At 36.8% G+C, this 14,230-nt stretch overlaps 3 protein-coding genes across 6 annotated transcripts in view; 1 reads left to right on the forward strand and 2 right to left on the reverse strand.

The window, feature by feature from the left end:
- Nucleotides 1–14,230, reverse strand: part of LOC124630844 (glutamate synthase [NADH], amyloplastic) — a 60,649-nt gene that overhangs the window by 20,725 nt on the left and 25,694 nt on the right. For 2 of the 4 annotated variants that reach the window (XM_047164862.1, XM_047164861.1), the window contains exons 4-16: nucleotides 8,526–8,695; nucleotides 6,441–6,523; nucleotides 5,767–5,889; nucleotides 5,368–5,477; nucleotides 4,973–5,070; nucleotides 4,197–4,448; nucleotides 3,736–3,857; nucleotides 3,394–3,516; nucleotides 2,993–2,995; nucleotides 1,771–1,961; nucleotides 1,236–1,364; nucleotides 757–913; nucleotides 131–308 (exon numbers count right to left, since the gene is read on the reverse strand). In XM_047164862.1, coding sequence (XP_047020818.1) covers nucleotides 131–308; nucleotides 757–913; nucleotides 1,236–1,364; nucleotides 1,771–1,961; nucleotides 2,993–2,995; nucleotides 3,394–3,516; nucleotides 3,736–3,857; nucleotides 4,197–4,448; nucleotides 4,973–5,070; nucleotides 5,368–5,477; nucleotides 5,767–5,889; nucleotides 6,441–6,523; nucleotides 8,526–8,695 — 1,739 coding nt within the window. The remainder of the gene's footprint in view (nucleotides 1–130; nucleotides 309–756; nucleotides 914–1,235; nucleotides 1,365–1,770; nucleotides 1,962–2,992; nucleotides 2,996–3,393; nucleotides 3,517–3,735; nucleotides 3,858–4,196; nucleotides 4,449–4,972; nucleotides 5,071–5,367; nucleotides 5,478–5,766; nucleotides 5,890–6,440; nucleotides 6,524–8,525; nucleotides 8,696–14,230) is intronic. The other 2 variants (XM_047164863.1, XM_047164864.1) reach the window with 1 other exon arrangement.
- LOC124630846 lies at nucleotides 8,744–11,140 on the forward strand. The gene is made up of 3 exons (XM_047164866.1): nucleotides 8,744–9,176; nucleotides 9,308–9,464; nucleotides 10,433–11,140. Exons 1-3 carry the CDS (start codon nucleotides 8,980–8,982, stop codon nucleotides 11,054–11,056), a joined length of 978 nt encoding a protein of 325 aa, XP_047020822.1. The 5' UTR covers nucleotides 8,744–8,979; the 3' UTR covers nucleotides 11,057–11,140.
- LOC124630845 (putative nuclease HARBI1) lies at nucleotides 9,178–11,753 on the reverse strand. The gene is made up of 2 exons (XM_047164865.1): nucleotides 11,165–11,753; nucleotides 9,178–10,309 (listed from the first exon to the last, which is right to left on the reverse strand). Exons 1-2 carry the CDS (start codon nucleotides 11,618–11,620, stop codon nucleotides 9,533–9,535), a joined length of 1,233 nt encoding a protein of 410 aa, XP_047020821.1. The 5' UTR covers nucleotides 11,621–11,753; the 3' UTR covers nucleotides 9,178–9,532.

Consider the following 14,230-nt stretch of genomic DNA (forward strand, 5'->3'; position numbering starts at 1 on the left):
GTTCTTTTAGTATTTACGGTAAACACTTATATAGCATCAGTTAATCCCCCGCTATACGAACCAGTGCCGGCTCCATGCCTGAAGGTCCTTCTAGGTAGTCAAATGTGCAGTCTTTGACTCTATATCTTACCTAAAGCTAGAAGAGTGCTAACAGGCACTCGACAGCGTCCAGCTTGCCTATCAGACAGCACGATGAGTTGGTAGCCGCTAGCAGCAGCCGCATGAGCTTCCCCCGCTATACGGCCCAGTGCTGGCTCCATGCCTGAAGGTCCTTCCAGGTAGTCGAATGTGCAGTCGATCACTTTTGTCTGCGGAGAGAATGTTGGTGGTTAGACAAAATGAAGTATGCGCCTTATATTTCTTGTAGAGTAACGTTTTGTAAGAATTCGGTTGTAGAGGTTTTACGATTACAGACGCTGGCACATCCCAATCAACATTGAACCTTACACTTTTGGAGATTAAGTTGATTTTTCAAGTTTTAGTTTTGACAGATTGCAGTAGCTTTACGTATCTACAGTAGTGACATGACTGTGTTCTCTGTATATATAAAGACTAGCTTCTGCCAACGGTTTCACCTGCATCCCGTGGGAACTACTTCCCGTACCAGGATAAAAAGTAGCCTATAGCCTTCCTCGATAAATGGGCTATCTAACACTGAAAGAAATTTTCAAATCGGACCAGTAGTTCCTGAGATAAGCGCGTTCAAACAAACAAACAAACACTTCAGCTTTATAATATTAGTATAGATATCCTCACCTTCCAGCCTCTATGCGTGGTATGCTTCAAGGCGTAGAGGTCGGGCAGCGACAGTATCGGCTGCGGCAGGAACAGGCGGTGCACGAACTCCGCGCTCGGCTGCAGGATGTTCGGCGCGGGGCCGATCGGGCACAGCAGTGACATTACTATCTTTTCTCTGTGGGGTTAATTACAATATTTCAGTTAATGTAATGGCTAAAATACTGGGGAAAATCAAATAAAAAGAAAAGAAAAAAAATATTATATACACTTTTTGATAGTTTCGTAGGAAAAATAACATCTTAATTAACTGCACATAAATATTAACTAGTATTAGTGCTTTTTTCCACAAGCTCATATATGTTTGAATGTGGCACCAAAGCTCTCAAACGGCTGAACGATTCATCGAAATCAAAATTATCCTTTAAAATTATCAGCAGTTTTGTCAAGGACTTCTCTTAATTCTTAAAATACTAAATGTCAATTATTACGGTATTTACCTGAAGGGATCAATAGGTGGGTTGGTGACTTGAGCGAACAGCTGCTTGAAGTACTCGTAAGGCATCGGCTGGAACTGCGACAGGCAGGCCAGCGGGGCATCGTTACCCATACTGCCTAGCGCTTCTTTTCTGTAATGCAAGAAGAAATAAGTTAATATGTGTGAGTGTGTTCCATTCCAGTTCAAGCAAGTGCCTATGCAACTTTTCTAAGCTTGTAAGTACGTTCTAAGTATACCTTAGAATCGAAGGAAAACATTTTGAGGAAACCTGGACTATTAAGTCTGAAATCACCAATCCGCATTGATCAAGAGTTGGGATTGATGCTTGATACTTCCCTAAGTGAGAGTAGGCCTGTGCCTAGCAGTGGGACGGTAAAAAAGGTTGATGATAACGATGAAGAAAAATTAATTAAAACGTCATTATTCTTTGCGATGAAATAAACATGGGAATATCAAACCCTGAACACCAGACAAAAGAAATCTCCAATGAAACAACGATATCAACTAACGATAAATATATCAAAATCATCACTTACTTATTCTGAATCATAGGCAGCAACAGCATATGTATAGACTCGATAGTATATCCAAACAACCCGAGCCTTTTATCTGCCAACCCCGTGATGACTCCGCCGTTCTCGTGGCCGTCCGTGCCGTTGCCGTTGGAAACCACGGCACTGTTGCCGTTCTCAGCCGTTACGGATTTGTGAATGTCTTCCATTGTTATCTGTGGGTTGAAATGTAGTTTTATGTATCGGGGAGGGAGGAAGTTAAAAGTAGTAAGTAGACTATGAAAAAAATGTAGGTTCAAAAATTACTTTATGTTTGTAGTATGTTAATTTAGCAACCGTGGTGCTTGAAATTGCTGATTTAGTGTTTTTTAAAGCTCATATTAGTCTTCAGAGACGCCAAATTGGTAATCGCTATGGCATGTTTACATATGTACAAAAATAAAATTCTTCTTGGCACTAAAATACAACAAGACTCCTCGTTTCATTTTATCTTCAGCCTTATTTTTGAACCAGAGCATTTCTGCTTTACATTCTTTTAATAGTCTACTATAATAAAATACAACAACAACTAAAAAATCCTACGAAGCCGTAAAGAATACCTGCTGTATGTAAAACAATAAAAGCCTCAACACGACGCCCGTAATGGTCCTCCCAGTCGTGGAAATTAAACGCTACAGTAAAACAATTTCATTGTTAGAGTAAGCGAATCCTGAAAACATGCATTTATAGTAAACTGGGGTCACTACGCGACTCTTGGGAGTGATCCTAGAAAGCGAGAATAGATTGAGCATGTGTAATCTCTCAGTAAATTGGCATAATTATGATAGTCGATAACTATTAAAATTCAATACTTCATTGAACTGTTAAAAAGGGTTCATTTATATGATGACATCACTGATTATTCGGGTCAAGCAGTATACTTATTTGAAGATGATTTACTAAATTAATACGAAAGTCTTTTTTTTTATTTTTGGCTTAGCAGTTACCCTATTGCAATACGATCATGTGTCACCAACAATATTGTGCTAATGCCGATTATGGCATTATTTCTTATATTCAAACATCTTGACAAAGCGGGTAAGTAATCTACATAAAAACGGTTATGATTAGTGATAACTGATAAGCATCCCGTACTGTCCCGTACGAAATTAATTCAACTCGGCAACAATTTGGAATTTTGAAACAAATTCAAAATATATAACAACAGCAATTTTGAAAACCTGGCCATGCGTGTAACCAAACTCACCATCTGATAAAATGTATTAATGTTATCCCCACGTACGGTAATGCATAGAAAAGAGAAACAAATGTTAGGAATGTGTATGTATTATATTTAACCTGAACATATGTATGTTTTCTCATATAAAAATATCGCAGAATAATAGACTGAAATAAATTGAAAATTCCTTGTTTAAGGCTTGTGATTTACAGACAAGTATATCTAAAAATCTGCTGTCAACTCGAGCTAGCATGATGAGAAATGGTAGTTTCTTGACCCAGTGTTAAATAGGCCTTAATTTTTTTAAAACTCGTGTATCAGTCTGTTATTTAGCGATTACTCTGAAGAAACTTTGAACCAGCTTAGAGCTATGAACAGATAGAGTAGACAGTCTAGATAAAATCTGCATTTTTGTTCGTTTTTCTCACCTTATCTTGAAGCCACTCAGAGTGAGGTCGGCTCCGTGCGATCTCCATCTTGAGTTCGGCATCTTGAACCAGTTTCTTTTCCTCAGTGTCAACCAGCAACATACGACCGGGTTTCAAACGACTCTGGAACATTTAATTTTACATTATTAGTTGTTATGGTAGGACAATGCTTTGTTTAAAGCTATGATTTAAAATGGAAAGACTTAAATTGAAATCTAAGGTGTTCAAGTATAATGCAATCATATAAAAAAAATGCACTACAGTTCTTCACGGCTTTTTGGCTACTTTAAGCAACATAAACATTTTGAAAAACACTGGTGTAGATTATTTGCTTCTCTTTACCTTGAGTATGACCTTGTCAGGGTCTACATCGTAGACACCTACTTCAGAAGCCATAACGAGGATATTCTCACTCGTTACATAGAATCGGGACGGGCGGAGACCGTTCCTGTCCAGAATGGCACCTGAAAACAGATACACACAGATTACATTACGTTCGAGTGGATACACACAGATTATATCACAGATTTGGTTTAATTACTTTAATCTAATTAAGAATTGTTCTTGTAACAGCCATTTATTTACAGCTTTGCTAACTAAACTAGTTATTTCTTAAAACATATTGACTTATGCAGTTTACAATATTCCCGTTGAAAACCCCAATACTTCATCATTCAAGCTTATATTAATCATTATTTATTTTCAAAATCAGATGGAACAAAATTAATATTGACAAAATTCTGCATCAAATTATTGCGGACCAAATCCGAAAATACCCTGCAACAGATTTTCTACAAACATACCAATGTACCGTCCATCAGTAAACGACACTAAAGCCGGCCCATCCCAGGGTTCCATACAAGAAGAAGCCCACTGATAATAATCTCTCTTCTCCTTAGGCATGGTGACGTCATTCTGCCAGGCTTCGGGCACCATGGTCATCACAGCTTCGGGAAGGGACCGCTGGCCAGCGTGGAGGAGGAATTCTAGCACGCAGTCAGCTGAACCGGAGTCTGAGAGGTTTGGTTCTACGACTGGGTAGAGTTTCTTGAGGTCTGGAGGATAATAAATTACTTTGTTACATACTATAAGTAGGTACCTATATAGTTTCTTTGGTATATAGAACATATAGGGATAATACTAGCCGACCCCAACATAGTCGGAATTTAAGGAGGTTGATATGGTAAGAGGGGATATGGTAAGAGGGATGATATGGTAAGAGGGGGCTTTCCCCGTAAGTAGCCGTTTCAGGTCTTCGAAACTCCAAAAAAAAACTTTTACGTTTTTATACATGTCACCGGAAAATAACAAGATCCGTAAGTTTATCAATTTACTAGGAAGTTTATAAACTTTCATAAGATTCTAAACGGGAGATAAATTGTAATATTTTACGTCCACATTTTCGTAAATTTATCAATTTCCGACGTCATACGGTAATTTTATAAACTAACGAATATCTATTCGTAAGATTTTATATGGTTCGTTTTTATATGTTCGCATTTATAATTTTATCTCATGATTCCAGGCTTTCAGACGCGTTATCTGGAAGATAGTTCCTGTTACGTTAGTAAGGTCTTACCTTCTCCAAAGAGTTCGCTCTTCATGACGCCCTCGCGCGCCTTCATGAGGTTGACATTACCTCGCAACGTATTGATCTCGCCATTGTGAGCGAGGACTCTGTAACACAAACAATGGATCTATAAAATAAACCGCATAAAGCTATAAGAATGTATGTAGTCCATACTATAAACGCTCTGTATTAAATTGCTGGGAAATAAGCAATTTTATGGTTGTGAATTTTTATTTTGCCACACACCATTAAGTCCATTTTGATCTGGTTTTTCTTTTGATTCCTTTTCATATAGATCTTGAGGTTTCTCTCTTTTAGTTGTAAGAAAACTTCTGGATGGTACCTACTTGTATCCATTTAGGGCGAAAATTATAAACTTGAAGTTCCTGTCGATCCATACATACCTCAGAGGATGAGCTCTTTCCCAGCTGGGGAAAGTATTGGTGGAGAACCTGGTGTGCACCAACGCAAGGTACGTGGTGAACGCAGGGTTTGTCAAGTCCTTGAAGTACTCCTGTACAAAGAACATTATAAATAAGTTAGAGGGATATAATAAGTTATAAATAAGTTGGAGGATTCTTAATAATTGCATCTTTAATAACCCCTAAAGCATTTTAAGGTTTTTGGAGAGTCTATGTATTTCTGGACTTATTTTTTTTCTAGTCTGTACTCATCTAGGTTATTCTAGGTGATGTTTTTTTTTTGCCCCAGTTCGAAGCTCAATTATTCCTGTATGAGAGGAGGCCTGTGCCTAACACTGGTAGTACAAAGGCTGATATTTATGAGAGGTAAAGTCCACTCACCCATAGCTGCTGAGAAGTAAGAAGTCCCTTGTAGACAACAGTCTTGAGGGCAAGACTGCAGATGTAGAACCTAGCTCCTGGCACCACCAGCTCATGGGACGCTCTCTTGCGCAGTACGAATATCTGAAAACACGCACACACACTCCAGATCCTGAAAATACAGCACACGGTGGGATGCCTGTATGGAAAAGATGGTAAGGAATTTAGAGGTCCTAATTAGTGGTGTGAAAGCGATAATTATTTTCGATATTGTTTTGAAGTTTATTTGTAAGGTCTTTTTTATTTGTTCTGCTTTTATGACACTGCAAAACTGGATAGAAGTCTCCGAGAAGAATCGGCAAAGTACTGCGTTAGTACCTATACTCATTTTAAACTATTTATTTCGGTCTACATTAGTAAACTTTAATTGTGTTCAGTTGTTGTACCAACTTTTGAATACAAGCATCCCACAGGGATTATGTAAGGGTATATAAAATTTACGTTTGGCACGAAGTGGTCGCGTCCGGCCGGCCAGTGTGCACGCAACGATCTGAAAAAACACCTATAAGAGTTCCTTACGTCCTAAGTTCGCGCTAACTACCACTTTACAAGAGAATGAAATCGCAACTTTATATTGCAAGTTCATACTCCTCATACCCTGTTTCGTTCCGGTGTTTTCTCCGTCTCGTTCTTACCTGTCTGGCTAGAAGTTCGTCGTCAGAATCTCCGGTAACAAACACTTGACGCATAAATGGCTCCGAATTACGAGCCACCTGACCTGAAAGCGAGCCAAAACAGCCCATTACTAACTTCACCAAGGGGATCTGTCAATTTTATACTAGAAGATTTATATCCTACTTAAAGCTAACTTTATAGAACACTTCAATGGCATAAATCGAATGGTATCTCGAAATGTCATAAATGTATAATGCAATAGGTTTTGTATGTAATTCCAATTGAACAGATGGCAACATTTATGACAACTGCATGGATGGACACATGAACATTACCATTTAAGCGTTATTTAATGACAATGACTCGATAGGTTTAAACTTAATCGACTGTTTAACTCAAGATTCAAAAATAATAACTATGCAAGAAACTTTTTCACGTAAATCATAATAAGCCAAGAAATATGTCTCTCTAATGAATCTTAAGTTAAAATAACAAAAAAAATCTCTTGAAATTATATATCTTTAAAAATCTTGTACTGTCCGAGCATCTAGCACTACTAATTAATTTTCTAAGAAAATTCTATTAAATCAACAACTTGATTATCCTCTTCGATGCTTGCGACAGTACTTAGCGTAATTATTTGCAATAATTTTCCAAGCGTATCCACGTATTTGCAATGCAAATCAAAACGACTGTATTTCATGCAAAATCATAAGCTTTACTCGATAAAGATACTACAAGCGAAAAAGTGGATACCCTGTGGAAAATGTTATAAGAACCGACTATGCGTAATAAAATCACTCGAAACATTAAAAAAGTACTGAAACATTGCTGTAACACAAATTGCCTGTGCCTTATGGAGCAATAAAAATGTATTGACACTAGAAATTTGTACTACGGTATTGCTTCGAGTGACTCAACAACGCATAGCACCGAATCTGATGTCAAATCGAACAAACCGTTTGGTCAAGCATCGCATGACCGCGTTCAGCCGCGTTTAAACGACCCGACATTACTACGAGTACGACCTGCAATGATAGTCGCAAAAAAAATCGCAACGCCGGAACTGGCCTTATATCGAGCGACGAACATCGGTGGTATGTCGATTGGGATCGACAGAACAATATAAATGATAATGTGCTTTCAGCTTACGATGGTTTGGTACTGAGAGCCTTTTTATTATTTTCCAATATCGACAAGCGCTCTTTTGTAAGTCTGTATTTTAAGAATGTGACATAAAATAAACAATCAAGTCAGAATTATCTTCCATCTTTATATTAACTGAATGCTAGTTATTAATAAAATCAATAAGCAAGCTACGTCGGCCGGACAATCAGTTGTAAATTAAAACAGTGATTTAGTTCAACTAGCCGACCATTCCTATTGGCTATGATTATTTAGACGCCATCTTGGTTTTCAAATGTATGTCCTTTTGCTACTGCGTAATAGTTTCAAACAAGCTTTTTAAAAAGGCTCTTAGTTTAGTTTTATCTATTCACTGTTTCCTGTGATCTCATATCCAAAGAAAAAAAAATGCTTAATAATTATTTAATGTATCAGTTAACAAATGTTCTAGATTTTTTTCTAATATGCTAAGAGTAATGTTATGTTGAAAAGAGTAGATTCATCTTATATGGATAACTAAGTCTTTCTACATTATTAAAATTAAACTCTTTGCGGCTAGACTCGGTTCTACTTTAATTAAAACTTTTGCATGAGAACAGAAAATTCTCTCTGAGCTAACATTGGTTAAATGTTGACTTAATTAAGTTAGAGGTTTTATAATTCTTGTTGCAATTCTACCTCTAGGTAGGAGGTATTTCTAGCTTCACTCTATGTAGAATAAACATATTTTCTTCATCTAACTATTTGATTTCAACAAAATGATCAAGCAGCTCTCGTCACAAAATGGATGGAGACATGACCAATATTTCGAACCCCTTCCCAAATTACATGCATGATTCGTCCCCTCTGATATATGAAATATGACGGTTAAAACATAGATATACACATACATAATGTAACACTATTGATATGAACTGATTCCAAAATGTCCTGACATAAATGAATGTTCCTGAATATACATATGGTGTGTTATGTCTTACCGATGGTGGAATTATTGGTGGGTACAGTGCGCCAGCATAGCACAGTCAGACCGAGGCTCTCGGCCAATTCTCCGAACTTCTTCTCGATGTCCTGGTGGTGAAGCTTGTCGAGGAAGAAGATGCCGGTGGCATAGCGACCGAAAGGAGGCAAGTCGATCTGATGAGTATCTCTGTGGAAGAGAGAAAAATAGAAATTATTGTGTGTGGTATTAAGGCTAGTTCGCATTAGGCTAGTAGTTTAGTCGAGTGCCGAATAATTTAGTAGCTAAATGTGTCTGAACACCAAAAATTTAGTCAAGTAGGATGGTAAGTCATTTAGTCGAGCCAATCCATTTTGTTCTATTTCTATCGGGCGAGTAGCGTCCCCCACTACTCCTCCGTGCTCACTGGCTTATCGGCTAAACAAATCTGAACCTGTTGGTTTAGTCGAGTTCATTAGTGAGTGGGCGCGAAAATGACATTTCGCTGGAGCGAAGAAACCACTTTTAAATTTGTTTCCGAATATGTTGAACACGAATGTTTGTGGAATATCAAATCCCCGAATTATAAAAACAAACAAATGAAACAATCTGCATACTTAGATTTAGAAAAAACAATGAACATACCCGGATTCGGTGAGAAGGAAATTAAGTTGAAAATTAAAAACATCAGGTTAGTGCTTTTTTTTGTTTATTTTAAGTATTTCAGAAGCATATTTATTACTATATACAATAAGCTCTTATTGTTATTAATACCTATGTTTTTAGAAGTCATCTAACCTAATGACATCCATTTCTTTTTAGATCTACCTACTCGCAGGAATTAAAAAAAATAAAGGACTCCAAAAGTTCAGGCTCTGGGACCGACACGATTTATATCCCTTCAGTGAAATGGTTCAATTTATTAGATTCATATCTAAGAAACATAACCTCAATACTCACAGAAAGTGAAAGTAATTTGGTAAGTACCTACCTATCTACACATTATTACAATACAATAATTATGTGATTATACTGTAGTGTTGCTATTTAATGTATCATTCTTGTCTGCCAAGGGACAGATCCACTTCCGACAAAATAATTTGCATATCTCTCCCGAACATCTGTAGATCTTTGGGATGACCGGTTACTTAAAGAAATAGGTAGCGGTTGAATTCCCTGAGATTGTGGCTCACTTCTCCAATTACCAGGAACGATAGTTCCTGTTTCAAAGTGTTCTGAGTCTACTGTGTATTCATACTGTTTGTTCTGTAATTTTGTTTGTCGAAGCCAATTGTGTAGAGCGCAACAAGTCTTTACTATCTTAACAACTTTCTCAGGACTATAGGGCATCGGTTTTTCAAACACTCTGAATCTGGCAGCTAATATACCGAAGGCATTTTCTACTATTCTTCTAGCCCGAGATAAACGATAATTAAAAATTTTTTGCTGTAGCGTTAATCGATTTCCTGGAAAAGGTTTTAATAAATATTCTTTCAAGGGAAATGCGTTGTCACCGACTAGGACATGACCCTCTGGTAGACCACCGTTTTCTAATTCTTGGTACAAACTACAGTTACGAAATACGCCTCCATCAGAAACCCTTCCATTACACCCAACATCTATATAAGAAAAGCAATATTTATGATCTACAACAGCCATTAAGACAATGCTGTTTGTCTCTTTGTAATTATAATATAAACTTCCTGATTCAGGGGGTGCCTTAATGACGAAATGTTTGCCGTCGATAGCTCCACAGCACCCTGGAAAATTCCACTGTTCTCGAAAACCATTTTCAATTATTTTCCATTCTGTTGTAGTAGGAATCTAAAAAGAAAAATTAATGGTCATAAATATATTTTAATTTTTATGTATTTTTTGTGTACAATGAATTATAAATAAATGAATAAATAATGCTCTTTGATACTAATAAAATTTTGGTTGTTTCAGACTTCCAATAGTTCACACACTGATGATACAGATTCTGAGCAAAATAGTACTTTAGTGGATACTTTTCGTTTACCTACACCTCCTCCACCTCCGACAAAAAAGAGAAGAATTGCCCAGCTCTCGAGCATGGTCGGCCAATTAAAAGAAATAGCTGATACTACTAATTCTACAGTCGAAGAAAATGAGTTTGAGGTCTTCGGTAAACACGTAGGCCTTCAACTGAAATCGTTGCCCTTACTATCGGCATTAGAAGCACAGGAGCACATTCAACTTCACTTAAATAGAATTCGACGTCGGCATATTTTAAACGCGTCTGATCAAAACAGAATCCCTCAAACGCCACAATCTTCGTATGCTACTGGATCACAATATAGAGGTAATAGCGATTCTTCGATATATTATAGTGACATCAGTAACTATAATCTGGGGGAGCAAGCAACTCAAAATAATTCTTCGTCTATTTTACTTAATCATACTGGACACGTTGCCGATTATCAGCTTTCCTCAAATATGCTTCCATCTAACCATTTAAACAACAATGAAACGCAGAGTGATGTTACAATTGTATCAAATGACTTAGTTTTCACAGCAATTCGGAACGCAAATGTTGATAATGAAGAGTGATGGGAGCAAACAAAATAGTTTCATTAAAAGTTATACTTAAGATGTTAAAAATTATTCTCTAATAAATAAATGTTTCATAATAAATCTGTTACGGTTATTTAGTCTTACCTTGATAAATTCCTTTAATGATTCATAGATTGCTTCACAAACTTCGATAATGAATTCAGAAATAGTTGATTTTCCGAGTCTGAATATATGTGTGAGTGTCCTTAGACTACATCCAGTAGCAAGAAAGTAAAGAACTGCTTGTAATTTTGTAATTGCAGGAATTGCACTCCTCAAAAGAGTATCTTTACGCTGAATTTGAGAGTGTATTTTCGTTAACAGAAAATTTACACAACTTTCGGACATTCTCAAAGTATTGAAGTATTCTTTGGGATCTTCCAATGCTAATTCCTTCAGAAGACAATTAGTAGCACCTAGTTTGTCTCTTCTATCAATCCATTTTCGCACCCATATTTTTTTTTTCTTTGTCTCTAAAATTTCCTCTTCCACCTCTTCTACAATAGCCATTGCGATTAGCTTAATTACTTTATTAACTTCATTACGTTGCAGCGCGTTCATCTTGCAAAACACCACACACTTGTGTACTGTACTGGACCATAATGCGAACGATTTCTGTGCAGTAGCGAGTAGTTTAGCTACTAAATTACTCGGCACTCGACTAAACTACTAGCCTAATGCGAACTAGCCTTTAGTGACACTGAAGATCGTACAGGTTAAATATAGCATTTCAAGTGTTTTACCTTCTTTTCTTTCGACTTACATAATATTAGCAACCTTTGAATAGTTTATACTCCTTCAACTGTTTGTTTAGGGTCTTAAAAAGCTTTTTCTTTGGGTACTAAACTACTTGTAGGTATGTAATATATTTTGTCGCTTATTATTATGTAATTTGTATGCAACACTATTTTTGACGTCAATAATAATGAGAATATATTTTTTCCATAACATCCGATAACTTACGGCTTGGTCAACATAAACATATTACGTGTGTGTGTGTGAACAAAATTGACTTTATCGTAAAACCATAACAATGCGTCAAAATGTGTCCTTAACACTATCGTGTTACGACAAAATACCGATAACAATACACATTAAACATAAACTAATGAATTACTGGGAACACAGAATAAATTAGAGCTAAAACATCCCACGCAAAGGTATAAGCTTGGGATGTTATGTCTCGAAGATTGTTTTAAACTTTCTCATAGAAATTCCAAGTAGTTTTGAATTCCTCTTACATTGCAATTCAAACAATACTTCTTAACTAGTCCTTGAGACTGCTACAGACTTTAAACAACAGACAGTACTCGATCTAGTCAAAACAAAGACCCGAGTACGCTTTCCAGAACGTTCACGTTATCCTTTGCTAGAAACAGCAACTACTGATTTTCTCATACCTATTGAACTTTGCTACTAATAGCTACTGTCTCATTCGTCACTTCCCATCATTACATCATAGAAGCTACCCAAAGCTTGGCTACCATGTGCTCAGTTATCACGTAAAGGTCACAGGGACGGCTGCGCGCGCAACTACGTCACGTTCGTCGCAATATTGACCAACAAGCCGGCAGCCGGGCGATACCGGTATCTATGATAGAATATTGCAAATCTAGGTATCTGCGTCATGTGGGCACTAATTGTTTGTCGAAGGTTTTTGGGCGTGTCATCAATATTGCAGGTAGCTGCAAATTCATGATTTGTCGGACTTAGAAGAGATAATGTAATTCGATGTGAGCAGCAATTGTAAGGGTGAAGAAGTTCTTTTCGATGTTGTAAGATTTTGGCAAAGCTAAATATTGCAGCTGAAGATACTGAGGACTGGTCACATTTACTTGACTACCATTTACGCAGTACTGTCTTTGAAAGGCTCTAACATAATTTTTTGTTCAGCTATTTTTGAAGAATCTGCAATACGAGAACAACACTTTCAAGGCAGTTCCATTCAAAAACCCAACTTAAGAAAAAATAAACTAGAACCTGAAGTCTCAAGTTCTATCAATCCAAGTTTGAAGGATGACAAGTAAAAAGTGTTTTTAATTTACGCATTATCGAAGCGAAGACTCTTTCACAGCCCATTCAAATCCAATCTTGGATCATTGAATGTAATTGATATTGATGGCTTACTGAAGAGCCAAATACAAGAATAGCTTGCCGTATGATGATTTATGTGTTTTTAAACGAAGTGTGGTTTAATTTTAGGGTATACTGAACACGAAAAAGAACGACTGAATGCAAGACAAGAATAAAATCAAATATGTAAAGTTCAAACTAAGGCATTTAAAGTCGTAACACTCGTAACTCAAAGAAATAAATTGCAGAACTACGCATTTGATTTATTTTATGAGCCATATACAAGGACAGTTGTTCGTTCATTCATTTTATGAAACAATGTCTTGTTATAAGTTCCTATAAATTATGTAAACTCGGTATCTTGGTAGTCTGTTAACTCAATGCCTAGTAGTATTGAACCAACTTCTTTCTTGAAGTCTACGCGTAAAAACTGCAGCAGCCGTTTTTTTAGAATCTATTATTCATTTAAAACCTATTACAGGCATTTCTCAGCTTAATTACAAGCACGAAAGCCTGACTAATTCACTTACATAACATAACCTCAAACAAACATCCAATTCGCAATCACGAAACTCATTTCCAAAGTAGCGGAAAGTCCCCAAAAGCCCGACAGTTCTTAAAATAAGCCTGTCACTTGGAGCCGTGAGTAAAACCACGACACCTACTGGATACAGGTAAATGGTGGCATAAAACCTCATAAAACAAGTCCAGTCGATGTCAGTGCTTCATAAAATACTCATAAAATACCCACAAAACGACAAATGCGACTGAATCAGAATGTGGGAATACTGCTTCGGCAGATAAACTGGATGGCTTAGTCTTGAGGGCCGTGTGAATGAAATAATTGATGTAAACGCAGCTGTTCAAGATTTTTAGGAAACTGGTTACAGCAAGGGGTTGTTTCAATACACTACCATCTCTAGTCTAAATAGTTCACTATTGAACAATAATGTTTTTGTTCATTATTTCTGGTGAATCAGGAATCATAAGGTTTAATTTTTTACAGACTCCATACTACCTCTTCAATTTCTGTATTACAGCGCATAAGTTCCAAACATTTATGAAAAGCAGAAAATTTCCAAAACACTGGAATTTTCG

Source organism: Helicoverpa zea, chromosome 5 (genome assembly GCF_022581195.2).
Source record: "Helicoverpa zea isolate HzStark_Cry1AcR chromosome 5, ilHelZeax1.1, whole genome shotgun sequence".
NCBI classification, from domain to species: Eukaryota; Metazoa; Arthropoda; class Insecta; order Lepidoptera; family Noctuidae; genus Helicoverpa; species Helicoverpa zea.

Bases quoted from the DNA above. Each gene is read 5' to 3' on its own strand.
- LOC124630845 (XM_047164865.1), bottom strand. From the start codon at position 11,620: ATGAACGCGCTGCAACGTAATGAAGTTAATAAAGTAATTAAGCTAATC. The intron at 10,310-11,164 runs GTAAGACTAAAT...TTTTCTTTTTAG, and splicing joins CATTAAAGGAATTTATCAAG to ATTCCTACTACAACAGAATG.
- LOC124630846 (XM_047164866.1), top strand. From the start codon at position 8,980: ATGACATTTCGCTGGAGCGAAGAAACCACTTTTAAATTTGTTTCCGAA. The intron at 9,177-9,307 runs GTTAGTGCTTTT...ATTTCTTTTTAG, and splicing joins TTGAAAATTAAAAACATCAG to ATCTACCTACTCGCAGGAAT. The intron at 9,465-10,432 runs GTAAGTACCTAC...TGGTTGTTTCAG, and splicing joins CAGAAAGTGAAAGTAATTTG to ACTTCCAATAGTTCACACAC.